This window comes from Podarcis vaucheri, assembly GCF_965113315.1.
Source record: "Podarcis vaucheri genome assembly, chromosome: 10".
In the NCBI taxonomy this organism is placed as follows: Eukaryota; Metazoa; Chordata; class Lepidosauria; order Squamata; family Lacertidae; genus Podarcis; species Podarcis vaucheri.
The window spans coordinates 76,468,957-76,496,472 of NC_138748.1; the positions used below are offsets into that span (position 1 = coordinate 76,468,957).

The window sequence follows — 27,516 nt, forward strand, 5'->3', positions numbered from 1 at the left end:
CCCCAACTCCAAGGACTCTGCCTACGACGGTTCTGCTGTCTATGGGACTTAGGGGTCACTAATGAGTGGAGAGGGGCTGAGTATCTCGAAGGGTGGCACCATTCTTTACACCCCTCGCGCTCCCCCTCATGGGACCACGTCGGACCCCTGCGATGCGGCGGTATCGCCAGGGATAGGCGACTACTGAACACCACCGACCCCCTCCATCCGGTTGGTACAGCACCCCGACAATTCGGCGCCGACCCGGCACTCCCGGGAGAAGACCTCCTGTCATCCTGGGAGCAAAACTCCTACATTAAGCTTCTCAGCCAGGTGGCGAAGGAGTCACCCTACCCGGACTGCTGGATTTGCGCTCACGCACCCAGCCATCTCCAACAGAGCCTCCCACTGGTCCCTGTACCAGTGACCCTAGAACAGTTCCGTTCCGGAAATGTTACCTCCTGGAACCTGACCGCACTCAACTTAACACATCAATACCTCTACCTCACCGGCCCTACGAAGGGACCCCTTTGCCGCAGCTTCTCAGGGGAAGGAACCTTCATCGGATCCAGTACATGCACCAACACTCTGGAAATCCTACCAACTGGACTAGTCACTGTCTCTAACACAAGGGACTCCCGAACTTTTCCTAACCTTACTGTTGCCTGGGCCGCTGCGGTTGGACACCCCTTGGACTGGAAGCCACTACCCACAGACACCATGCTACTACAAACCTTTGCTTCAGGCCGAATGGAATCTTACCTCAGCGGCCTATTCTGGGTGTGTGGGCACCGCGCTTATACATGGGTGAGCCCACACATGTCCGGATCCTTCATTGGCTACATCGTTCCCGGAATTAGAATATTACCACACCTACCGCCTGGAAGACAACGGAACAAAAGGGAGCAAAGGAAGCTGTCAGACCTGTCAGACGTTGCTGCGAATGGAGAGACCGTAGGCCGAGCACTCTTCCCCACCTACGGTGCCGGTTCAAACCACGTGGATATTCTCCGACTCACCGACATCCTCCTTAAGTTCATGCAGGAGGCGACTCAGATCACAGACTCTCTCATGTCGGAACTATCCGAGGTAAGACAATTGAGCCTACAGACGAGGATCGCGACAGACTTCCTCTTGTCCAGTCAAGGAGGCACCTGCGCATTAATAGGCACTGAGTGCTGTACATACGTGACTGACCAGACCTTAAATATAACTGGACATTTGAATAATATCCATGAACTAGCAGGGAAGCTCCACGACATCCAGCATGAGGGGCTATCCGATGTGGACTTATGGGGATGGTTGCCCAAGCTGGGATGGCTCAGACAACTATTGAAAGTCGTGTTGTTTATCATTTTAACTGTCTTCCTTTGTGTCTCTATCTTGTGTTGCACTATGCATTGTATTACCCCTTGCTGCTCTCTCCTCCGACATTCTGCTTCTCCTAGCTCCTTTCCTCTGCGAGCCTATTCCCGCTCCCGACATGCTCCCACTTTCCCAGACTATGTACAAATGAGACATTTGGGAGAAGGTGAATATGAGATCACCGAAATTTAGTGCTCAAATGGTGCGGAGAAAGGATTTGCAAGTTCTTACAGAACTTTAATGCAAATCTATCTCCGAATGGGGGACTGATACGGACCGAGGGGGGTGTGCCTATCCCCCCCTTCTTCTTGACTGTCCGAGGCGATGACCTCAAGGATGCCACCGCACACCCACCCTCAAAACCCCTTCACCGTTACACAAGCACCACACTTTTCCCAGACCCTTTCCCGAGCGAAATAAGCTCGAATATATATATATTCCCCATCCTTTCCTATGCCTATCTGCGCTCCATACTTAGAATGAGTAGACCGAGTGTTTCTCTTCTCCGCTTATTCCTATGGCCGCGCTTTGGCCAATCACAGCCATGCATTCGTCCTGCAGGAGCTAGCTCAGGGAGCTCTTGCACGCCTCATTTCATCCCTGACAAGCTGCTGACGGCCCCCCACCGCGAGAACAATGGATCCGAAACCAAGAACCTCGTAAAACTGTCAAAACCAGTTACAATGTATCCATTCTGTATCCGCCTGTCAAAAACCTTGTTACAATGTATCCACCTTGCCTCTGCTTTCCCTAACAGTGCGGAATAGGTTAGGGATAATAGAAATCTTTGGAAATTCATATAAAATCAACCACAGCTCCAATTTTCTTGCTCTTGGTGTCCTTCGACTCAGTTTCCCCAGGACTCCATGATGCTGCCCGGACTCCATAATCCCCGAGACGGCAAGTCACGTACACAGGAACTCTTTAATCCCGTCAGATCGTTCTGCCCAGCCCTTCCTCCGGGCAATACCAGGTGGCAGACGGTGCATATCAGTAACCCATTGTCCCACCGCCACCGGTACTCATGAAATGTATATTTGTGTATGACCCTCACTCTGCATATTCCCCCTCCCTTCCCCCAAATGTAAATTAGTGTAACCCCACCTTTCTCTGAGATATTCATGACGTGTGTAATGTATTCATGATGTAGTCCACGAAACCCAACCTTCCCATAATGTATTCATGACGTTTCGCACACTGTGTTATGGGACTTGGAGGGAACTTTTAAAAGTTTATGTCGCCCCATTCTCGGGGTTCAATTCCACTTTGAACCTGTTGCGCAATAAACTCGGATCTTCACATTTTGCTCCTGCGTCCGGCTGAGCTTCCTTTTCTTCCGCTAGAATCCACGGACCTGGTCCGATTGGCTGGGTGGCAGGGTAAATACGCACCCAGATTTTCCGTAACACCTGTAACTTGGCTTCTCTCAGTGAGGGAACTGCCAGTGTTTAATCCGGCCCCTGCAGCTCCACAACTTTGGCTGGCCCTCACGCATGTTCACTTCATCAAATCTGGCCCTCTTTGAAAAAAGTTTGGACACCCCTGCTCTAACCAAAGGACTCAACAACAGTTTGTGGGGCATCCCAAAGGGGGTATCGCCATAAACTAGCCCCCTGCCCGGTGCATTCTGGTAAGGGATGAAGGAAGGCCATTTGTTCTTCTGCAGTGCTTTGAACACTCTGAGTGTCCTCTAGTTTATCTCCCCATGTTGAGCCCCCACCGCCTTTGCTGAGAGGGGCTCTGGCCCTGCCCACCCATCCCTCCGCCACCTTCCCACTTCATTCAAGGTGCACAGCTAGGAGCTGGGTCTTCCACCAAACTCCCCCAGAGAACTCTAATCTGAACACTTCACCCCGAATGTGAAGCGAATAATGAGCTGAGTGGTGGAATACAATGGATTTATTAAAAAATAAACAAGGGTTTCAAGGTAACTTCGTGTACATAAACGTATGGTTTCAAATGTTCCCATTTCTTCTTCGTTTTGTTGCTACTTTACTAAAACTGCAACAATGGGAATTACAATGCTGCCTCTCTACTACTGATCTAACCAGCCCTGCTCCACAATTGCCCCCACTCTCCCATTCCATTCCACCTTCTAGTCATCTCTACTGAAGAGGCTGCTGAGGAGGCCAGAGACCATCTTGGCTGCAAGTCCTGGGAGATGTGCTCCCTCCTTACAGGCCTTTTCCATTTGACCTGGGAGGGACCGGACTGACTCCAGCTGCAGAAGCTGAACAGACTCTTGGGTTTAGTGGGCGGGGCGGGTTTCTTCCTGTTGGTTTATTGCATCTTTATTTTAGAGTTTGCTGTGATTTATATGGAAATTGTTCAGTTTGGTTGTGCATTTTTTAATTCACTATTTATCACAACTTTTGCTATTTATGTTGCTTATTGTATTTGCTTATTGTATTTATGATTCAATTATTCTATTCAACCCCCTTTTCAAACTCTCAGCCAGTCACCACTCACCCCAGCATTCCAAATTCATGCTATCCCCACCCCTAGCTAACATTAAATCTACTATTACACTGTAGTTGCCATTATTACATTAATTATTTTGCTCCATGTGTGTGGAACTTTAAATACAAACACCAGAATATCACACCCGAACTTTAAGCAGACACACATGGATGCTCATTTTCTGGGAGTCTTGTTAGAGAGCCGGTGTGGTTAAGAGCTCTTCAACAGTGGAACAGACTCCCTTGGACGGTGGTGGTTTCTCTATCCTTGAAGGTCTGTAAGCAGAGGTTGGACTAGATGATAATCAGGGTCCCTTCCAACTCTACAATTCCGTGGTTCTCCCCACTGTGAGTTCTTTGATGGGAAGTGAGATTGGCTCTCTTCCTGAAGCTCTTTCCACATTCCAAGCACTGATAGGGCTTCTCTCCTGTATGAATTGCTTGATGGGAAGTGAGACTTTCCTTCCAGGCAAAGCTCTTTCCACATTCCATGCACTGAAATGGTTTCTCCCCGCTGTGAGTTCTTTGATGAGAAACGAGATTTGAGTTCCGACTGAAACTCTTTCCACATTCCAAGCACTGATGTGGCTTCTCTCCTGTATGAATTCTTTGATGAGAAGTGAGACTGTCCTTCCACGTGAAGGTCTTTCCACACTCCATGCACTGAAATGGTTTCTCCCCTGTATGAATTCTTTGATGGGAAATGAGCCTTTCCTTCTGACTGAAGCTCTTTCCACACTCTAGGCATTGAAATGGTTTCTCCCCACGATGAATTCTCTGATGTTGATGGAAATTTGTGCTTGCATTAAAGCTCTTTCCACATTCCATACAATGATAGGGTTTCTCTCCTGTATGAATTCTTTGATGGGAGGTGAGACTTTCCTTCCGACTGAAGCTCTTTCCGCATTCCACACACTGATAGGGTTTCTCCCCTGTATGAATTCTTTGATGGGAAGTGAGATGGGCCCTGTGACTGAAGCTTTTTCCACATTCCATGCACTGATAAGGTTTCTCCCCTGTATGAATTCTTTGATGGGCCGTGAGATTGGCCCTTTGACTGAAGCTCTTCCCACACTCCATGCACTGATAGGGTTTCTCCCCTGTGTGAATTCTTTGATGGAAAGTGAGATTGGCCCTCTGACTGAAGCTCTTTCCACATTCCAAGCACTGATAGGGTTTCTCACCTGTATGAATTCTTTGATGGGAAATGAGACTCCTCTCGGAATTGAAACTGTTTCCACATTCCATGCACTTAAATGGTTCCTCCCCTGTGTGAATTCTTCCATGTGCAGTGAGACTTTCCTTCCAGCTGAAGCTCTTTCCACATTCCAAGCACTGATAGGGTTTATCTCCTGTATGAATCCTTTGATGGGATGTGAGACTTCTCTTGGAATTAAAGCTATTTCCACATTCTGAGCACTGATATGGTTTCTCCCCACTGTGAATTCTTTCATGAGAAGTGAGATGGCTGCTCAGACTGAAGCTCTTCCCACATTCCAAGCACTGATATGGTTTCTCTTTGCCGTGAATTCTGTGATGGGAAGTGAGAGGGACGCTCAGACTGAACCTCTTTCCAAACTCAGAATATTGATATGGCTTCTCCAATGTGTGGATGTTGTCATTGCCTCCCTTGTTCTTAATTTCCAGTTCATCACCACCTGCAACAAAGAGAGAAATGTATTAGAACCTGAGGAATAATGGAGACCCCAATTTTTGAAAAATACTATTTAACACCTGTGACAGAGGAAGAACTGAAGGGAGTGAGTTAGATGTGAAGTCTTACTATAGGTTTGACTTAATTTTTTGACTGGCATTAACTGACATATTTATGAAGACCTGAAATTTGAAAAGTCAAGCTCTTTCATAGGATGGAATTTGTTTGCCCCCATCATGGAACCTGCTCCGTCTCCAATGACAGTTGTCTCTTTGGTCAACCAAAACCAAGAGAAGCAAAAAAACAAACAAACCAGAAACTCCTGACAGAAACTACTTTGACTTCTGTCACTTCTCTAAAACTAAGTGTTCAAAAGGCCTGGGGAGTTCAGACCAGGCTAATCATTGGAGGAAGAATATTCAAAGACAAAACAGTCTTTAGCCCTCCATTTAAGGTGAGCTGTGCAGCATGTTAGAATCCCAGATGCTGTAAATGGCGCAGTGAATTCCACCAAAATCTGGAAGGTTGATCACATAGAGCTATGTATGGAATTTCCAAACACGTATTATGATCCAACAGGGAGCCTTACAAAGAGAGTCCATGATCGCACAGATCTCCTCCATGACTTCCTTTTGCAGAGCTCTCTGGTCAGGATCCAGCAACACCCATTCTTCATCTGTGAAATGAACAGCGACATCTTCAAAGCACACTAGACCCTAAAAGAGAAAGAAAAAGGTCCTCCTCTTAGTCAGAATGAAGATGATCTACTACACATTGCTCTGTTCTTTTATTTTAATAATTTTTATTAGTTTTCCAATATAACCCCAATAATAGCCAAATTATAACAAGAGCAATTAATTCCCAAATTATACAATTATCAAAGTGCCAATCAACTTCCAGTTAATACATTTTAGTTAAAGTGACTCTCTGCATCACGGGTGTCAAACACAAGGCCCGCGGGCCGAATCCGGCCCGCCAGACCTCGTCATGTGGCCCGCGTAGCCGCCGTTCTCGCTGATGTTCTCGCCCGTCCAGTGCACCATCGCCTGGTTGTGCGCCGCGTTGCCTTTCAGCACGAAGGAGGTGGTGAGCAGAGAGGCCGCCTCCGGAGGTCCCCCACCGGCGCGACCCCGCAGGCCGCCTGCCTCGTCCCACGGGCTGCCGCGCCTCTCCGGGGGGGGGGGAGGCTTCGCAAGGCTAAAGAGGAAGCCAGGGCAGGGAACGCGATCCATCCCGTTCGCTGCCTTGGCTTCCTCTTTAGACTTGCACGCCTCTCCAGCGGGGGGGAGGGGGAGGAGGCTTTGCAAGGCTAAAGAGGGAGCCAGGGCAGGGAACACGATCCATCCCGTTCGCTGCTCTGGCTTCCTCTTTAGACTTGCGCGCCTCTCCGGGGGGGGGGAGGCTTCGCAAGGCTAAAGAGGAAGCCAGGGCAGCGAGCGCGATCCATCCCACTGCCCTGGCTTCCTCTTTAGCCTTGCGTGCCTCTCCAGCCGCAAGAGATCTACCAGAGGTAGATCTTAACCCTTGCCTCACCTGGGAGCTTCTCTGGGCAGGAATTCCCTTAGCTTAAGTGGGGTGGGGGAAGTGTGGCAGGTAGAGGGGTACCTGCCTAGACACTGAAGCCACATGTCTCTCAGATGAATATTGGGAGTGGGCATTGTGTGAAGTGCTCTGATGGTGTGGGCATTGTGTGAAGTGCTCTGATGGTGTTTCCTACTTGGCAAGGGGTTGGACTCGATGGCCCTTGTGGTCTATTCCAACTCTATGATTCTATGATTCTAAGTGGCTGTGGATCTCCTGCTGCAGAACTGTAGGACTGTATAGAGTTGGGAGGGTCACCCGAGGGTCATCTAGCCCAGCCCCCTCACAATGTAGGAATCACAGCTAAAGAACGCCAGACAGATGGTCCCCCAACCGCTGCTTAAAAGCCTCCAGTGGTGGAGACCCCAAACACCTTCCGAGGTCATAGAATTGCAGGGTTGGAAGGGAACCCCAGGAGTCATCTAGTCCAGCCCCGGTGGACAGCGGGCGCAATCCATCCCGTTGCGCAAGACTAAAGATGCTGCACAAGGCTAAAGAGGAAGCCAGGGCAGTGAGTGGGATGGATCGCGCTCACTGCCTTGTCTTCTTTAGCCGCGCTGGAGAGGTTTAGCTCCTGGCTGGAGAGGTTGCGCGGCTATGGATCCTGTGCGCTGTCTTGGCTTCTTTGCTCTTTGGGGCTGGTGGGGGAACCCGGGCTTCCCCCGCAGCCCCGAGAAGCTCTGGGAGAAGCAGACAGGCTGCACGCAGCCTGTCCGTTGCTCTTTGGGGCTGGGGGGAGGGATAATATTTTTTTCCTTGATTTTCCCCTGTAAAAACTAGGTGCGTCCTGTGGTCCGGTGCGTCCAATAGAGCGAAAAATACGGTAAAAGCCCATCAACTTCAGGGGTCTCAGCCTGCTCAAATATTTTAGGCCGATACAACCGGCCCTTTGAGGGTGACCAAACTGCTGGTGCGGCCCCCGATGAATTTGAGTTTGACACCCCTGCTCTGCATGATGGTTTCAGTGCATTTCCGATCTTATATCATTATGTTCCATAATCTTAATTAATGTCAGTTACATTTCAGTTATTGTAATAATAATCCTTTAGTCAACAGCTACATAATTAATTATTTCCATTTGTGATGTGCTCAATAGATAAATTTATAAAGCTTCAAGTGAGGAACTGAAACTATTATCTTTATTCAGCCCTGCATCTGGAAACTGTTATATCCATGGAGATTCCTTCTGTCCATATAGGATATTGTCTTTCACTTCCTAGCTGTTGTTTTCTCCTATCGTGGCTTGGGGTGGAACTGAATCTCAAAGTTTCTCAGAGGTCTTATCTTTCCACCCCTTGCTTCGATGTCTTGGAACAGGTGACAATCTGCTAGAAACCATTCTGTCTCACTAGTAAAACATGTCACAGATCTTCACCATTTCCCCCTCAGCCTAAGAAATGGTGGGCAGTTTTCAAACACGCTAAAGATTTAATACTCCTTTCCAAATCCCGAGAATCTCTTATCTCAGCCTCCAAATTATTTTCCTTACAGCAAGAGACTTATGGCCCAATTAAACTTTATCTTCGATTACATTCCATCAGTAGCACACACAAATCTCAGTCTATTTCCCTTTGTCTGTTGTTTTTAAATGGAAGTGAGGGGAATTACTCTGTCTTTCCAACACAATCATACTTGAACTTCCCCTCCTCCTTTCTTCATTTCAGATCATACACAGTTTCCATTTTTGCTTGTTCATATCAATATTAGTCCAACATCCCTTCCTCACTTGTAAATAGCTTTTTATCTTATTTTCCGGAGAGGGTGGCCGAATCGTAAATACCGTATTTTTCACCCTATAGGACACACTTTTCCCCTCCAAAAATGAAGCGGAAATGTGTGTGCATCCTATGGGGCGAATGCAGGCTTTCGCTGAAGCTTGGAGAGTGAGAGGGGTTGGTGCGCACTGACCCCTCTTGCTCTCCAGGCTTCAGCCTTGGGAGCCCATGGGAGTTCCCGCCGGTCTCCCAAGGCTACCGGAGAGCTGCCTGCATCCCGAAGCCCGGGGCGTGCTGAGAAGCGTGCCCCGAGCTTCAGGCAGCTCTCCCCAAGCCGTGGGAGCCCGGCGCAAAGTCGTGCCGGTCTCCCTAGGCTTGCAGATAGCAGCCTGTTCTGGGGGCTGGGAATAATTTTTTTTTCTTTATTTCCCCCCCAAAAAAACTAGGTGCGCCCTATGGGCCAGTGCGCCCTATGGGGCGAAAAATATGGTATATAGAAGAAACTTAGAACAGACAAACTGTGCCAACTCTGCCATCATTGGATTTTGTTCACCAACGATCCCTCGCTGTCATGGGGGCCGCCTCCCTTAAGGTAGGTGGAACTGGAAGCCTGCTCTGCAGTTCTCTATCTGTTCTCTGCTGTGTTGTTTTAATGGGATTGTTTCTTCCAGTGCATGTTATTGATGCATCTTTTAATGTCTCAATGGAGACAAAATAAAGAAATTCCTTCCAGTAGCACCTTAGAGACCAACTAAGTTTGTTATTGGTATGAGCTTTTGCGTGCATGCACACTTCTTCAGATACACACTTCTTTACACTTCTTCATGCACACAGAAGCTCATACCAATAATGAACTTAGTTGGTCTCTAAGTTGCTACGGGAAGGAATTTCTTTATTTTGTTTCAACTACGGCAGACCAACTACCTGTGTCTCAATGGAATTCTTTTATCGTGTATTTTAATGATGGACATTAATCTTGGTGTAAATGGGTGGAACTCCACCTTGTTTTCTTCAGAGCCTCCCAGCCGTGCAAGATTCCCATTTGCCAGACAGAAGGATTTCTGCTCGTTTCCTTGTGTGCCATTCAGGGGGAGGGGGGACCCTCCCGATGCCCTAAAGCCAATTTCAAGAGGCACAGGTGGGTACAGGGAGGGGTGGGGAGGGAAACCCTCCCTGTGAAACTGATGGGGCTGGTTAGCTGAATCCTGGCCACTGTTTTGTATGGTGTGTAAACTGCACAGAAGCCTATTTTAGCATTCAGTGGTGACTCTAGAAATAAAACTGCAATGACTTATAAATCATACAAGTGACATTCAGAGGCGAGTTAAGGCAAGGTGGCTGTTCCTTATTCTCAGCACATTAAGCTTCTCGAATGGCATTCCCAGCCTCATGGCGTCTGTCCAAGCTTCCCTTGACAAAGATGCCTTCAGAGCAGCTTGGGCAGAAGCCAAGAGGAGGAGAGAGATTCCTTGGGGGCCAGAGGCACCCTGGCTGCCCCCCCCCCCGTACCCCTCCAATGCTCTTTCCGCCAACCTGATCTGGTTCCACAGCCACTGCTTCCCTTCTGCCACCAAGTAAAGATGGATGAGGAGGTCCTGCTGGCATCCTTCTGTCACCTGAAAGAGACAAAGGTGGGTGGGAGGCCATGAGGGCATGTTTTCCTCTGAGGTTGAGCACATATGTCTCAAACTACAATGGTACTTCAGGTTACAGACACTTCAGGTTACAGACTCCGCTAACCCAGAAATAGTACCTTGGGTTAAGAACTTTGCTTCAGGATGAGAACAGAAATTGCACGGTGGCAGCAGGAGGCCCCATTAGCTAAAGTGGTACCTCAGGTTAAGAACAGTTTCAGGTTAAGAACGGACCTCCAAAACGAATTCAGTTCTTAACCCGAGGTACCACTGTACAGATGGGCCTCCGAAAAAGTCTCATCTGCTGAGTGCATTTTGACATTTGTACCCATTTCAAAGGAGCAGATGGGCCTTGTCAACCTGGGAAGGTAACCCATCTAGAAGATGGAGAACTCTGATCCTGAACCTCCACTGCTTTGCAGCTATGCTCATTTGTGAGAAAGGCTTCAGGAGTAAAACTTGAGAAAAAATCTACGCCTGCTGCCCTGCAGTAAACCAGAGTGGGGTCCCTAAGGTGGTTGAATGGCACCTTGTAGACCTTCCAGCAATTCTTGCAGCCAAGGAGGCTCCAAATGTCTTGCTCTGCTTTCCGTGGCCACATAAGCAAGGCTGGGGGGGGGGGTCATGTCATCTGGGCAGCCCAGCACCTCCATACACACTGCCCTGGCTTGCTCTCCAAGTTGGTGCTAACACAGCAGTCTGACTTCACCACCAGGGACACACTCCACTGACTCTTGAGACGGACTGATGCCAACAACTCATTGCATATTTTAGCTCGGTAAAAATGCTGCACATCTCCCTTCCTTGGAGTTCTTGTTCCCAAGTGCCTTCTCCCAAAAGATGAACAGAACCCATGGATTTGTTTCAAAATCCACAGAATGTCACCAAAGGGAGACGGGATGCTTTCCTCCTTACCCAGTGGCCTCTCTCTGGTGTCCAATGGAGTCCTTTCAGTCTCAGAGGAATCCAGGCCCATTTCTGCAAACAGATCTTTCCCCTGAAAGAGCAACAAAGATTCAAAACAGAATGGGGAGACGTATTGGAAAAGAAATGGCAGAGGCATCCAATCTCACTCCTTGAATGTTTTCCAAAAAGGAATGGGCCATTAATAGGGAATTTGGGGATACTCTCCCTTATGTTGTCCCTGGAAAAGACCCTAATGTTGGGAAAGATGGAGGGCCCAAGGAGAAGGGGACGACAGAGGACGAGATGGTGGGACAGTGTTCTCGAAGAGACCAGCATGAGTCTGACCAAACTGCGGGAGGCAGTGGAAGACAGGAGGGCCTGGCGTGCTCTGGTCCAGGGGGTCATGAAGAGGCGGACACGACTAAACGACTAAACAACAAACAACAACCACCCTCATGTTCTGAACCACAGAAAAGTCTCTCTCACCTGCTGCTCTGCCTGACTCAGGAGGAAACCTTCGGCCAGGGCCACCGCCTGGGAACTGGTCTTTGCTCTGCATTCCCTCACCCAGTTCTCCATCTCCAGTGGAAAGACAGCCAGGAACTGCTCCAAGATCACCAGGTCCAGCATCTCAGCTTTCGTGTGCCTTTCTGGCTTCAGCCATTGATGGTAAAGGTGGTGGAGTCGGCTGCAAACCTCTCGGGGTCCTTTGGCCTCCTGGAAGCAGAATTGCATGAACTGCTGGTTCTTCACATCTGAGTGGAGGGTGTCCTCCCCACCCATAATCTTCTGCACATAGTTTTCCCAGAATCCCCCACTGCTCTCAGTTTTGATGGCATGGCCTCTTCCGGTTTCAGGGCCAGCTGAGTCTTGCTCATCCATCTGTGCTTTCAGGAAGCCTCCAAGACAGATGAAGGAATCCACGTTCTGTCTGTCCGAATTAGAGGTAATAGCAATTTCTACAATACAAAAACATGGTTGTGTTACAAAACTGACACATTGTCAGGAGAAGAAAAGGGTTCTGCTAAGTAGCATATATGAGTCTTGGGAGAGCCAGCTCTGGACTGCACCTCCACCCAGACTATGAGGTTTATTGATCCTCCCTTCCTTTGAGGCCTTCTAAAGCCCTTTGAAGTCCCGCTGAAGCCAGCCAAAATGACACCTGAGATAGTCCCCTGCCTTTGGCCGCCACCCCTGAAACCCAGCAAAAGTTATTATTCTGCCTAGAGACACCAAATAACTTTGGATGTTTCCCTAAGATTTATGGTGGAGTGGAGTGACGCAATTCAAAATCTGCAAGCAGCCATTGAGAAGTGAAAGTAACTTTGCTAAATCTGACCAGCTTGTTGAATCATCATATGGATTAATTATACAGCCCCAGGGGGAGGTAAGCCTTTAATGCTCCATTTTTTAAATTTGTATGAGGTTTATTTAAAAAGGAAGAGAAGAAGGAGAATGAGAAGCAAGTCTCTAGCCCTCCTAGAGGGAATGTAGCCATGCAAAATGTTCAGGGAACTGTTGATCTTCCTGGGAGATGAATCAGCCCAGTGTCCTGGTAGTGCAGGAATCACAGCTAAGGTTCTCCGCAGGGCTTTCTGTTCAGTCTCAAAATATCCTCTGAACATCGGAGGGGCTGCGTGTCTGAATGGACACACCCGTGTCAGCCAGGAGTCTGGATAGCAGCCCTGTCTGCTTCATGGGTGGGGAAAGCTTTGCCTCTGACGGAAGGAGAATGGAGGGCCCACTTGCGTCTGGAGGAGCTCAGCCCCAGAAGAGAAGAGGAGCCCGGCAGGATCAGGCCAAAGGGGCCCCTCTTGAGTCCAGCCTCCTCTTCCCGCAGGGGCCAACCAGGGGCCCCTTATGGGAAGCCCACCAGCAGGACTGGGGCGCAAGAGCCCCTCTCTCCACCTGCAGCAACTGGGACTCTGAAGCCTCGCAGCCTCCAAGGGGGGAGACAGAGTACGGGAGCCCCCCCCCCGCCCTCTCCTCCCGCTCCACCAGCTGGCCTCGCCCTCAGTTGGCGCCCCTTTCTGTCTCTTACGGGAACGAGTTCCAAAGGTTTTATTTCGTCCACATCGCAGGAAGGAAGGACTTTCTTTTATCTTCCTTCAATCTGCCCAAAGTCTTTATTTTATTATTGCATCGCTCAAATGTAAAGTTTTAGCGTGTATTTCATGTTACACCCTCTATCAATAAGCGCGACTGAGATCCAAAAATCTGAATAGGATTTCCCCCCCCCCCATACCTTTTTTCCTTCAGGCCAAGACCCTCCCCAAAGGATCCAGCAGCACATCCACGCAAAGGGAGCGCAGAGCTGCCGTCCTCCTGCGAAGCCGCCCCTCCCTGGCAAGACCCTCCGTGTCCTGACTTGGGGTGTGTCCCCCCCCCATGAGCTGAGCAGCCCCCCACCCTCTCCCTGCAGCCCCGGGGACTCCCCTTCTCCCCAGGGCACCCTGGAGGGGGGACTCACCGGGATCCCAGCCGGCTTCAGGGAGGCAGCATTCGCAGAGAGAGACAAAAGCCCCCCTTCCTCGCAGGAAAAGACTGGGGAGGGAGGGGCTTTTGCTCTGGAGGACCTGACCCCCCCCCCTCGCCTAGACTTCCTGTCCCCTATAGGAATCCAGCTCGGTTCCTTTTAACCCTTGGCAAGCCGAGCGCAGCCAGCGCCCTCCTTTCTCCCTCTCGAGCGCAGGAGGCTTATGGGGGGGGGGGCGCTGGGGGCTGAGCTTCTCCCTTCCTGGTCCAGGAACAGGAGGAGCAACTTGCAGGAGGAAAGGCTGTACAAGAAACAGGAAAGCCCCTCGGAGGATCCGGGAACGGAAGAGTTGGAAGAGGGCCACCCCACCCCCCCCCCACAAAAAAATGTCACCAGTCGCCCGCAGTGCGCGAATCACAGCTCGCGAGTCCCCCGCTGAAGCCCCCAACCTCTGCCCCAAACCGGGAACAAACCACAGTGCATCGTGAAACTATGGACCTCCCTCCTCCTGCAGGCGGCGGTGCCGCCCCTGTTCCCGGGAATAGGGAAGGGGGGTGGGAGACCTCCCCCCCCCCACGAGCCTTGCCTCTCCTCCACACCACGAGGCCAAGACAAAGAGTCTCCGCGGCGCATCGCCAGACCATTCTTCACTCGCGCACGTTCCCTGCCTCTCACCCGTGAAACCAAATCCCTCGTGTCGAGAGAAAGAAACAAATTCCAGTCAGAATTTGCAACAAGTGTTTCCCCCTGTTTCCCCTAACATAATGTCACAATGTATGGTTGCACAAGTTTTGTTTAAACTAAAGCCAAAGGTCCGGATAACTGAATTAAACAAAACTTGATACATTCCCTAGTTCATCTTGCTTAATCTCCCCTGCAATCTTTCCCTTTAACTAACGGAACTTTTGTTCTTTATAACATAGTTGCTGTTATTGAAGCTACTGTATGGAACTACTAAAAACTGATAGTCTTTTTAAATTAATAAAAATTGTGCTCTAATGCGGGGGGGGGGGAAGAAACAAACAAAGGCATGGTATCTGCGAGGGAGGCTCGGCTCGGGACCCTAACACGCCCCGCTGAGCCCCAGGTCTCTCTCCAACAAAGGAAAACAGAGACAGTGTCAAAACCAAATGTAGCAATTCGCTGCTGATAAACGTATCTATGTTCTGGCTTAATGGGAAAACTTTAGAAATTCGTAAGAAATCACTCCTGGCATCAGTCTTCTCAGTGCCAATGGCATTTAGGGCCCAGGTAAGTGAGGTATTAGGGGAGGGGTCAGTGAGCCCACCATAATCCCCGAGATGTACAGTCACGTCTGCCGGGCAAGATACAGCCAAGGAGTCATGACCGGTGATATTAAATACTTTCCTTTGGGAGGACGTGTGAAAGACTGTATTTGATGGACAGGGGCATGCTTGGGTCCCAGGATCTACCTGAGACCACACCCTCTGTGACATATCTATGATGCCTTGATGATGCACCCTGATGTTAACGGAGAAATCTGAGGGCTCCCTTGGACAAAAAATAAGGACATCAGCCAGGAAGAGCAGAGCAAAACAGCAGCCAGGAGGCTTGGTCTTTATTGAAGACTGTCACGACAGAATTCCCACCTGCCACCAGGTGGAACAAGATGGACGCCCCAAACAAAAGAGCCCCCAAATCTTTATTAGCTGCTAATCCCCATGTTACACCCCCCAAACTACATCACTCATACATCATGGTTACATCATGAAAGGGGAGGTCTGAACCAAGGTTTTAGGAAAAAACCTAACAGATATGGAAAAGGAGAAATTCCAAGAGGAGACAGGGCTGACAGTGGTCAAGAAGGTGAAATATCTAGGGGTTTATTTGACATCTAAAAATGTGAATTTGTATAAGGACAATTATGAAAGATGTTGGTCAGAAATTAAAAAAGATCTAGAAATATGGTCAAATTTAAAATTGTCAATGTTAGGCCGAATTGCTGTGATCAAAATGAATGTATTGCCTAGAATGTTATTTTTGTTTCAGACCTTGCAGATTCTTGACAAGATGGAATGTTTCAAGAGGTGGCAGAAAGACATTTCGAAATTTGTCTGGCAGGGCAAAAAGCCCAGAATTAAATTTAAAATATTGACAGACGCTAAAGAAAGAGGGGGTTTTGCCCTGCCGGACTTAAAATTGTATTATGAGGCAGCAGCTTTTTGCTGGCTGAAAGAATGGATGCTCCTCGAGAACACAGACATTTTGGATCTGGAAGGTTTTAACAATGCTGTCGGTTGGCATGCATATCTATGGTATGACAAAGCCAATAGTGCCTTTAAAAATCACATTGTTAGAAAAGCTCTATTTAATGTTTGGATAAGATATAAAGATCTGTTGGAGAACAAAACCCCTAGATGGGTGTCACCAGTGGAGGCTAAAGCAGTGAAGAAACTCAATATGGAGGTCGGATGGCCGAAGTATTGGGAAATTTTGGAACAGGATGGAGATAAGCTCAAATTACAAAGTCATGAGAAATTGAAACATAAAGTACAAAATTGGTTTCAATATCGTCAAATAATGGAGTTTTTCAAACAGGACAGGAAAATTGGCTTCCAGGTGGAAAAATCCAAACTAGAGACTGAACTGTTAGAACCCAATACTAAGAATTTATCTAGAATGTATAACTTGTTGCTGAAATGGAGTACACAGGACGAAACAGTCAAATCGGTTATGATTAAGTGGGCACAGGATGTTGGGCATAACATCATGTCAGCTGACTGGGAATGGTTATGGAACACTGGTATCAAATTTACGGCATGTAATGCCTTAAAGGAAAATATTATGAAAATGGTCTACAGGTGGTACATGACCCCAGTCAAGCTGGCAAAAATTTATCACTTGCCCGATAATAAATGTTGGAAATGTAGAGAGACTGAAGGTACCTTCTACCACCTTTGGTGGACGTGCCCGAAGATTAAGGCTTTCTGGGAAATGATCTATAATGAAATGAAAAAGGTACTTAAATGTACTTTTTCTAAAAAGCCAGAGGCCTTTCTCTTGGGCATTGCCGGCCAATTGGTGTTAAAGAGGGATAGAACTTTTTTTATGTATGCTACAACAGCAGCAAGAACACTTATCGCGAAGTATTGGAAGACACAAGATTTACCCACTCTGGAAGAATGGCAGATGAAAGTGATGGACTATATGACATTGGCCGAGATGACAGGCAGAATCCGCGACCAACGAAAAGAGACGGTGGAAGAAGAATGGAGAAAATTTAAAGGTTATCTTAAGGATTATTATAAACTTAATGAATGTTAAAGTGTTGTGGTTTTCAGAAACAAAGGGATACAGTGATATAAGGCTAGAATATAGAGGTTGGAAAGTAACAATTGGGAGTTGCTATAAAATTATGGACATTGGGATGCAGAAAGGGGGGGTATGGGGAAGTCCAAGAAAAGAGGTTTATGAAAATATGTTATGAAACTATACGTGTATGTTTGTCTTTTTAAGTGTTTGTTTGTTCATAGAATCATAGAATCATAGAGTTGGAAGAGACCACAAGGGCCATCGAGTCCAACCCCCTGCCAAGCAGGAAACACCATCAGAGCACTCCTGACATATGGTTGTCAAGCCTCTGCTTAAAGACCTCCAAAGTAGGAGACTCCACCACACTCCTTGGCAGCAAATTCCACTGTCGAACAGCTCTTACTGTCAGGAAGTTCTTCCTAATGTTGAGGTGGAATCTTCTTTCTTGTAGTTTGGATCCATTGCTCCGTGTCCGCTTCTCCGGAGCAGCAGAAAACAACCTTTCTCCCTCCTCTATGTGACATCCTTTTATATATTTGAACATGGCTATCATATCACCCCTTAACCTCCTCTTCTCCAGGCTAAACATGCCCAGCTCCCTTAGCCGTTCGTCATAAGGCATCGTTTCCAGGCCTTTGACCATTTTGGTTGCCCTCCTCTGGACACGTTCCAGTTTGTCAGTGTCCTTCTTGAATTGTGGTGCCCAGAACTGGACACAGTACTCCAGGTGTGGTCTGACCAGAGCAGAATACAGTGGCACTATTACTTCCCTTGATCTAGATGCTATACTCCTATTGATGCAGCCCAGAATTGCATTGGCTTTTTTAGCTGCCGCGTCACACTGTTGGCTCATGTCAAGTTTGTGGTCAACCAAGACTCCTAGATCCTTTTCACATGTACTGCTCTCAAGCCAGGTGTCCCCCATCTTGTATTTGTGCCTCTCATTTTTTTTGCCCAAGTGCAATACTTTACATTTCTCCCTGTTAAAATTCATCTTGTTTATTTTTGCCCAGTTCTCTAATCTGTCAAGGTCGTTTTGAAGTGTGATCCTGTCCTCTGGGGTGTTAGCCACCCCTCCCAGTTTGGTGTCATCTGCAAATTTGATCAGGATGCCCTTGAGTCCATCATCCAAGTCGTTGATAAAGATGTTGAATAAGACCGGGCCCAAGACAGAACCCTGTGGCACCCCACTAGTCACTCTTTTCCATGATGATGAGGAACCATTGATGAGCACCCTTTGGGTTCGGTCAGCCAGCCAGTTACAAATCCACTGAGTGGTAGCATAGTCAAGACCGCATTTTACCAGCTTCTTTACAAGAATATCATGGGGCACCTTGTCAAATGCCTTGCTGAAATCAAGGTAGGCTACATCCACTGCGTTCCCTTCATCTACCAGGCTTGTAATTCTGTCAAAAAACGAGATCAGGTTAGTCTGACATGACTTATTTTTCAGAAATCCATGCTGACTATTGGTGATCACAGCATTCCTTTCTAGGTGCTCACAGACTGTTTGCTTAATGATCTGTTCCAGAATCTTCCCTGGTATTGATGTCAGACTGACTGGGCGGTAATTATTTGGGTCTTCTCTTTTCCCCTTTTTGAAAATAGGGACAACATTTGCCCTCCTCCAGTCTGCCGGGACTTCGCCTGTCCTCCAGGAATTCTCAAAGATGACTGCCAGTGGTTCTGAGATCACATCTGCCAGTTCTTTTAATACTCTTGGATGCAGTTCATCTGGCCCTGGAGACTTGAATACATCTAAACTAGCCAAATATTCTTGTACTATCTCCTTAGTTATTCTGGGCTGTGTTTCCTTTGCTGAATCATTTTCTCCAAATTCTTCAGGTCGGGCATTGTCTTCTTTATCGGAGAAGACTGAGGCAAAGAAGGCATTGAGGAGTTCAGCCCTTTCTGTGTCCCCTGTTTGCATTTCACCATCTTCTCCTCTGAGTGACCCCACTGTTTCTTTGTTCTTCCTTTTGCTACGAACATACCCATAAAAGCCTTTTTTGTTGCTTTTAACCTCTCTAGCAAGCCTGAGTTCATTCTGTGCTTTAGCTTTTCTGACTTTGTGTCTACACGTGCTGGCTATTTGTTTGAATTCTTCTTTGGTGGTTTCCCCCCTTTTCCATTTTTTGTACACATCCTTTTTTAATCTTAATTCAGTTAAAAGTTCTTTAGATAGCCACCCTGGCTTCTTTAGGCACCTTCCATGTTTCCGTCTCATTGGTATTGCCTGACGTTGTGCTTTTAGTATCTCCCTCTTAACAAACTCCCAGCCATCATGAACTCCCTTTCCTTTTAGTATTGTTGTCCATGGGATCTCACCCAGCACTTCCCTAAGTTTTATGAAGTCGGCTTTCTTAAAGTCAAGAAATTGAGTCCTAGTATGCTTGGCTACTCCTTTCCGCTGTATAGTAAACTTCAGAAGAGCATGATCACTCGCGCCTAATGATCCTTCCACTTCTACCCCACTAACCAGGTCATCAACATTGGTTAGGACCAGATCTAAAATGGCTGTTCCTCTTGTTGCTTCTCCCACTTTCTGGACAATGAAGTTGTCTGCAAGGCCAGTGAGGAATCTGTTTGACCTTATGCTCTTGGCTGAGTTTGACGTCCAACAAATATCTGGGTAATTGAAGTCCCCCATTACTACTATCTCCCTTCCTTTTGCATGCTTGGCCATCTGTTCCAGGAAGGCATCATCTATGTCCTCCGTTTGGCTTGGGGATCTATAGTAAACTCCCACAATGAGGTCTCTGTTATTCTTCTCTCCCTTAATTTTGACCCAAATGCTCTCACTTTGGCTTTGAGGTTCTAAATCTTGGATCTCTTCACAGGTATACACATCCCTGACATATAACGCCACTCCTCCTCCTTTCTTGTCTGGTCTGTTTCTCTGAAATAGATTGTATCCCCCCATTATTACATTCCAATCGTGGGACTTATCCCACCAGGTTTCAGTGATGCCTATTATGTCATATTTAGTTTGCTGTACCAAGAGCTCAAGCTCATCTTGTTTATTTCCCATGCTTTGCGCATTAGTGTACAGACATTGAAGTCCATTAATCATTCCCCCGTGTCTCTTATTTAAGGATTTTTTCCTCCCACCACTAGGTCCGCGTGCTGTTTGCTCCATTTGGTCTATGACATTTGGATGATCATCTTCATTAATTGATAGACTCCTATCTTCAAGAAACTGCAGTCCTATCTTCAAGAAACTGCAGTCCTATCTTCAAGAAACTGCAGTCCGTGATCTAAGAATCCAAACCGTTCCTGTTTACACCATTTGCGAAGCCAGCTGTTCACTTCCACTATTCCATCTTCCACTATTCCATCTTCAAGAAACTGCAGTCCGTGATCTAAGAATCCAAACCGTTCCTGTTTACACCATTTGCGAAGCCAGCTGTTCACTTCCACTATTTTCCCCTCTCTCCCTGGGCCACGTCGTTCAACTGGGAGGACAGATGAGATGACAATTTGTGCATTTAGTTGCTTCAATTTCCTGCCGAGAGCCTCGTAGTCTCTTTTGATCTTCTGGAGGCTATTGCTTGCAGTGTCATTGGTTCCCACATGAACCAAGAGGAAGGGGTATTTGTCAGTGGGTTTTATGATTCCTTGCAGTCGTTCAGTTACATCTTGGATCTTAGCCCCGGGGAGACAGCACACTTCCCGAGACATCTTGTCAGGCCCACAGATCACTGCTTCTGTTCCCCTCAGTAGGGAATCCCCTATCACCACTACACGCCTCCTCTTGGGTTTGGTCGGGGTTCTTCCGTGAGCTGTCCGTTCCAAGGTCGCCTGCACATTCCCTGAGGACTGACTTTGCTGCTCGTCTTCATATACCTGATCGACTGTAATGAGGGAGAGATCCTCAAATGGAGTCTGCTCTTCGTCTTCCATGCTAGGGGAGAGGTCCTCAAAGCGATTATGTATTTCTAAGCAATCAGAGTGAACCCTGGGCCTCCTACTTCTTTGAGTCACGTTTCTCCATATATCTGGCTCCTGTGTTGGTGAACTAGACTCCTTCTCAGGGGAGTCCCCTGTCTCCTCCTTGGTGGAGACGGTGTGCTCTGTTGCTTCCAAGAAGAGCTCCAGCTCTCTAATTCTTTGGAGCGTAGCTACACGTTCCTCCAGTTGCTGGACTTTGTCTTTTAAGAGGGCAATCAACATGCAATTGCTGCAGGTAAAGCTGCCTGCAACCTTTGGCAAGATGGCAAACATTGCGCAGGAATCGCAGGCGACTGCAGCTGTTCCCTCCCCTTCCATCTTGAGATCGTGTCGTTGGGGTTGGCTACAGAGGTCCTCCATCATAAAAAGCTTGAAGACAGGACAAATAACTTCCCCTACACAAAAAAACACCTAGATCTCCCCAACAAACGTTTGAGACTAGCTCCCCTAAATCTAAAAGATGGATTTAACTTTACACAGGGAAAACAGCTAATCAGCCTCAAAGAAACACACAGACACAAGAAAACCCTTTTTGCTCCTTCTTCAACTGATGCCCTACAAACTCTGATAAGCTCCTCCCACAGCTAATCCCCTGCCTCAACAGAAACCCTGCCCCCTCTGACCTTTACACAGGGAAAACAGCTAATCAGTCACCAAGAAACACACACACACAAGAAAACCCTTTTTGCTCCTTCTTCAACTGATGCCCTACAAAAAATTTCTCTAAAAAATTTTGTAAAACCAATAAAAATTTTATATAAAAAAAAAAAATGAAAGGGGAGGTCTGGTGGCAATAATCTGAGCATCCTGGACCCTGCCCCATGGTTCTCCTTGCCCTCCACCAAACACCCATCAAGTGTAACAAAAGAGATCTTTACATTTCCCTGTTTCCCAGCCAAGTTAATCACACCCTTTTGTCTTCATCTGGGTTTGTTATTTCTGGAATGGCTACCTGTCTGGCACTCAGGTATCAGGATGCCAGGGATTATCCCTCAGGTAGAGGGGCTGCTGAGGAGCTGAGCTCACATGTCTATAGGAATTTCTGAAGTTTCCCCAGTGAGTCAGTACATAGAGACATTTATCAGTGAATTCTTACATTTCGTATTGTGCAGCAAAGGCCCTTTGAATAGGCAGGAAGAAACTGTGATGAAGTGTTTTGTGGGGACAAATCACAAAAGTCACAAAAGTGATTGTGCTGATTTTGGTAGTGGGCTGCATGTGCATGATATCTGATGGAGGGGCAACCCCCCCAACTTATACATAAATTCCTGCCAGTGGCCTAGCGTGGGGGGTGCAGGGGGTGCCGGCCACACCGGGTGCAACATCTGGGGGTTAGGGTTAGGGGGCGCAAATTACTTGCCTTGCCCCAGGTGCTGACAACCCACGCTACGCCACTGATTCCTGCAACAATCTCAAAGCAGCTCACAATCTCCTTTCCCTTCCTCCCCCCCCCCCCCAGAAACACTCTGTGAAGTTAGTGGGGCTGAGAGACTTCAGAGGAGTGTGACTGGCCCAAGGTCACCCAGCAGATGCATGTGGAGGAGCGGAGACGCGAACCCGGTTACCCAGATTACGAGTCCACCGCTCTTAACCACTACACCACTACACCACTAGACCGGCGATATTAAATACTTTCCTTTGGGAATACAAGTTGTTACGGCTAAAATCTGGGTGCGGGGTTACTCTGCCACCCAGCTCATCGGACTAAGTCCGTGGGTCCCTGCGGAAGAAAATGAGCTCAGCCGGACACAGGAGCAAACTGCAGAAGATCCAAGTTTATTGCGCAACAGGTTCAAGACGAGATTGAACAGTGAGAAAGGGGTGGCATGAACTTTTGAGATTTCCCTCCATGTCCCAGAATACAGTGCATGAAACGTCACGAATACATTATGGGAAGGTTGGGTTTCACAAGTTACATCATGAATATACTTTACACGTCATGAATACATTATGAAAAGGTGGGATTACATTAATTAGCATTTTCGGATGAGGGAGGGGGGATATGCGGAGCGGGAAATATACATAGATACACATTTATTGAGTACCGGTGGTGGCAAGACAATGGGCCAGGAATATACATCGTCTGTCACCTAGTATTGCCCGAAGGAAGGATTTGCAAAACTATCTGACAGGATTAAGAAGTTCCTGCGTACGTGACCTGCCGCTTTGGAGATTATGGAAGTAGGGACAGCATCATGGAGTCCAAGGGGAACTGAGTTGAATGGCACCGAGAACGAGCAGATCAGAACCACGGCTGATTTTATATCAATTTTTGAAGATTTCAGTGATTTCTAAGCCACTCTGTACTAGAGAGCAAAAGCAGAAACAGAGTGGATACATTGTAACAGGATTTTGACAGTATTACTTGAGAGATTATGGAGGACAGGGGAGGGGTGATGGAGTCCTAGAGAAATTGAGCAAATATATTGTAGTGAAGAAGACATTGCCCCCCCCCCCCCGTTCCGTATCAAAGTGAAAGACTAGTTCCAGGTAGGTGAGCTTCTTCAGATGTGAAAGACTGTATTTGATTGACAGGAGCATGCTTGGGTTGGAGGTTCTACCTGAGACCACACCCTTTCTGTGACATATCTATGATGTCTTGATGATGGATCCTGAGATGTATTATGGGAAACTTTGAAATGCTAATGTAACCTTTGTTTGGGGCTTCTGGCTGCTTTGTCTTTGTAGCAGTTGGAAGCATTGTTGCAACAATAAAGATCAGACCCACAGGCCTCTGTTTTGCTTCTGTCTCCTGGCTGAAGTCTCTTGCTTGTGACCCCCAACCAGAACCTATGGGGGTAAAGGTTAGGCAATTATGGGGTGCTCCAAGGACACCACCAACTTGGCTTTTAAAAAGAGACAAATTCATGGAAGAGGAGAGAGCTATGGATGGCTACAAGCCACAATGACTATGCTCTGCCTCCACCGTCGGAGGCAGTAAATACTTCTGAAGACCAGTTTCTGGAATCCAGAGGACGGGAAAAGACTCTTGTGCTTGGATCCTGCTCACATGCTTCCCATTGGGACATCTGGTTGACCACTGTGAAGACAGGAGGCTGGACTAGATGAGCCACTGGCCTGATCCTGCAGCCTCGTCTTAGGTTCTTAGTATTACTCTTTTTGCAAATGTAAGGGCCCAGAGAATCCATTTATGTTGACCATTTGTCATGCCCCATGGATTAGGTACATAGTTTCAGATGATGCTATATAATAATTATACAGCCACACCTCGTGTTACGTTTGCTTCATGATGTTTTTTCAGGTTGCATCCCGCAGCGACCCATAAGTACCAGAAAGGGTTACTTCCGGGTTTCGCTGCTTGCGCATGTGCAGACGAGCAAAATGACGTCATGCGCATGCGCAGAAGCGGAGAATCGCAACCTCACGTGCACAGACGTGCTGCTGCAGGTTGCATTCTGCTCATGTTGCAAACGGGCCTCCGGAACAGATCCCACTCACAACCAGAGGTACCACTGTATGTATGTATGTATGTATGTATGTATGTATGTATGTATTTATTTATTTATTTCTTCCCACCCAACTGGCTGGGGTTCCGCACAATAGATTTATACATCATAGTATTCTCCCCCCCAAAAAAAAACCTAATAAAAAAATTGCTAATGCCAAACACTGTCTAAAGCGTTCTTCTGCAAGACGACCCATCGCCACAAACTCTCTAGTACCATTCACATTGTTTGTACAAGATCTTCCTCTTTCCTGTGTAAAAGCATAATACTTTATTTGGAGGTTTAAAATGAGCTGTTTTGCCCTTCCTCCTCCGAAGAGTCAAAGTCTATGGATCTGCCAGGAGGAGCTTCTCTGATGTTCTCTTACTCGACAGAAGATGGGAGACCTTCAGGCGGAAATGTGTTTGGCGGACATTTAAGAATATTGTGTGGGATTGGCCTATGAAGCTGTGGCCTTGTGGGAAGTTTTAAGCGTTTGACATTTTTGCTGTGCTTTTATTATGCTGGAAGCCGCCCAGTCCGAGGGGTGGGATATAATAAATTATTATTATTACCCGGGTGTTTGCAATAATAATAATAATAATTTATTATTTATACCCCGCCCATCTGGCCGGGCTTCCCCTGCCACTCTGGGTGGCCTCCAACAAAATATTAAAACACAGTAATCCACCAAACATTAAAAGCTTCCCTAAACAGGACTGCCTTCAGATGTCTTCTGATACATACATATATATATATATATATATGCAGGTTTTGGTGTCTTCGGGTGTCTTCCCGTGTAAGAGTCGGGGTGTCTGTGCGACGTTTCGACGAGGTCTCACTCGTCATCTTCAGGCTGGTGCTTTCGGCTTCTTGTTATTGGTTCGCTCCAGCCGCTCTTCCCGCGCTTTTCTGCCCTCAGCGTCTCCCTCAACCGCCACTTCCCTCGCGAGCGGGAGAAAGCACCAGCCTGAAGATGACGAGTGAGACCTCGTCGAAACGTCGCACAGACACCCCGACTCTTACACGGGAAGACACCCGAAGACACCAAAACCTGCATTCCTGTACCCGTGAAAATCTACGAAAGCAAATATATATATATATATATATGCAGGTTTTGGTGTCTTCGGGTGTCTTCCCGTGTAAGAGTCGGGGTGTCTGGGCGACGTTTCGACGAGGTCTCACTCGTCATCTTCAGGCTGGTGCTTTCGGCTTCTTGTTACTGGAACAGAGCAGAGACTGGTGTTTGAGTTCCTATAAATACTGTTGAGGGGTGTGGTGTATAGCCTCCAACGTTCTGGGCAGAGAGGAAGTTCCTAGATTAGTGTGCCTTTTCTTCTTTTGTTCCTTAATTACTTGAGGGATATCTTGAGTGATTTCATGAGTGATATTCTGAATACCACTGGGTGGGTCATTAAGTGTAGATTAGTTGCTAAAGCTTTCGTGTCTTGACCTCTTGAGCTTGTGAAGAGTTTTTCTGAGAAGATGGCTGTGCTGCATTTAGTTGTGCTCTGGCTTGGCTTCGTGTATAGGGGCGAGCTGTGGTTTTGTGCCTTGTGCCAGCCAGATCTGTGTAGGGATTGCAGGGGGGTGCAGCATCCGGAGGTGCCACTATAGTTTGGCTACTGGATGGAGTCTGTAATATGTCTGTGGAGAGGGTCTGGGTTTGGGTCTGGTGTGGTTGATTGGTGACGGCGTTCTGTGTGCCTCTGGTTCTGGTGTCGGTTTTTGTGGGGAGGGCTAATTTCCAGATGTCTGGCAGGCGGGACGTGTCGTCACGCTTGTTCATGTTGTGAGGGTGTTTCTCTATCTCGATGGCTTCCATGATTATTCTCTTGTGGTGATGTTCCATGTTAAAGAGCAATTTGGAATCTGCAAAATTAATTTCGTGTCCTGTTTCTTTCATGTGTTGGAAAAGAGAGGAAGTTTTTTCTTCTTTTTTGACGGCATTCTTGTGTTCTGCGATACGTGCATTTATTCGTCTGTTTGTTTGTCCAATGTACGTGGCTGGGCAGACTTTGCAGGGTATTTCATAGACCCCTTGGTTTTCCAGCTGGATTTTGTCTTTTGGGTTTCTGAGGATATTGGCTATTTTTTGGTTGGTGCAGAAGGCTGTTTTGATATTGTGTTTATGGAGGATTTTGCTAATTTTGTCTGTAGTGCCCTTGATATAAGGAAGGAGGGCCATTCCAAATTGCTCTTTAACATGGAACATCACCACAAGAGAATAATCATGGAAGCCATCGAGATAGAGAAACACCCTCACAACATGAACAAGCGTGACGACACGTCCCGCCTGCCAGACATCTGGAAATTAGCCCTCCCCACAAAAACCGACACCAGAACCAGAGGCACACAGAACGCCGTCACCAATCAACCACACCAGACCCAAACCCAGACCCTCTCCACAGACATATTACAGACTCCATCCAGTAGCCAAACTATAGTGGCACCTCCGGATGCTGCACCCCCCTACAATCCCTACACAGATCTGGCTGGCACAAGGCACAAAATCACAGCTCGCCCCTATACACGAAGCCAAGCCAGAGCACAACTAAATGCAGCACAGCCATCTTCTCAGAAAAACTCTTCACAAGCTCAAGAGGTCAAGACACGAAAGCTTTAGCAACTAATCTACACTTAATGACCCACCCAGTGGTAATCAGAATACCACTCATGAAATCACTCAAGATATCCCTCAAGTAATTAAGGAACAAAAGAAGAAAAGGCACACTAATCTAAGAACTTCCTCTCTGCCCAGAACGTTGGAGGCTATACACCACACCCCTCAACAGTATTTATAGGAACTCAAACACCAGATTCTGCTCTGTTCCAGTAACAAGAAGCCGAAAGCACCAGCCTGAAGATGACGAGTGAGACCTCGTCGAAACGTCGCCCAGACACCCCGACTCTTACACGGGAAGACACCCGAAGACACCAAAACCTGCATTCCTGTACCCGTGAAAATCTACGAAAGCATATATATATATATATATATATATATATATATATATATATATATATAAGATATACATATCAGATATAATTTTGTTAGTGTACCTGCCCCCCTCCTGCTG

The 27,516-nt window shown here is 47.3% G+C and overlaps 1 protein-coding gene across 1 annotated transcript; it reads right to left on the minus strand.

The window, feature by feature from the left end:
• Window positions 1-3,228: 3,228 nt before the first annotated feature.
• LOC309541265 (uncharacterized protein) lies at window positions 3,229-14,122 on the minus strand. Its single transcript, XM_082238917.1, has 6 exons — window positions 13,764-14,122; window positions 11,780-12,252; window positions 11,303-11,384; window positions 10,287-10,369; window positions 6,047-6,173; window positions 3,229-5,461 (listed from the first exon to the last, which is right to left on the minus strand). The coding sequence occupies exons 2-6, from the start codon at window positions 12,173-12,175 to the stop codon at window positions 4,098-4,100; spliced, it is 2,052 nt and encodes a 683-aa protein (XP_082095043.1). The 5' UTR covers window positions 12,176-12,252; window positions 13,764-14,122; the 3' UTR covers window positions 3,229-4,097.
• Window positions 14,123-27,516: the final 13,394 nt, after the last annotated feature.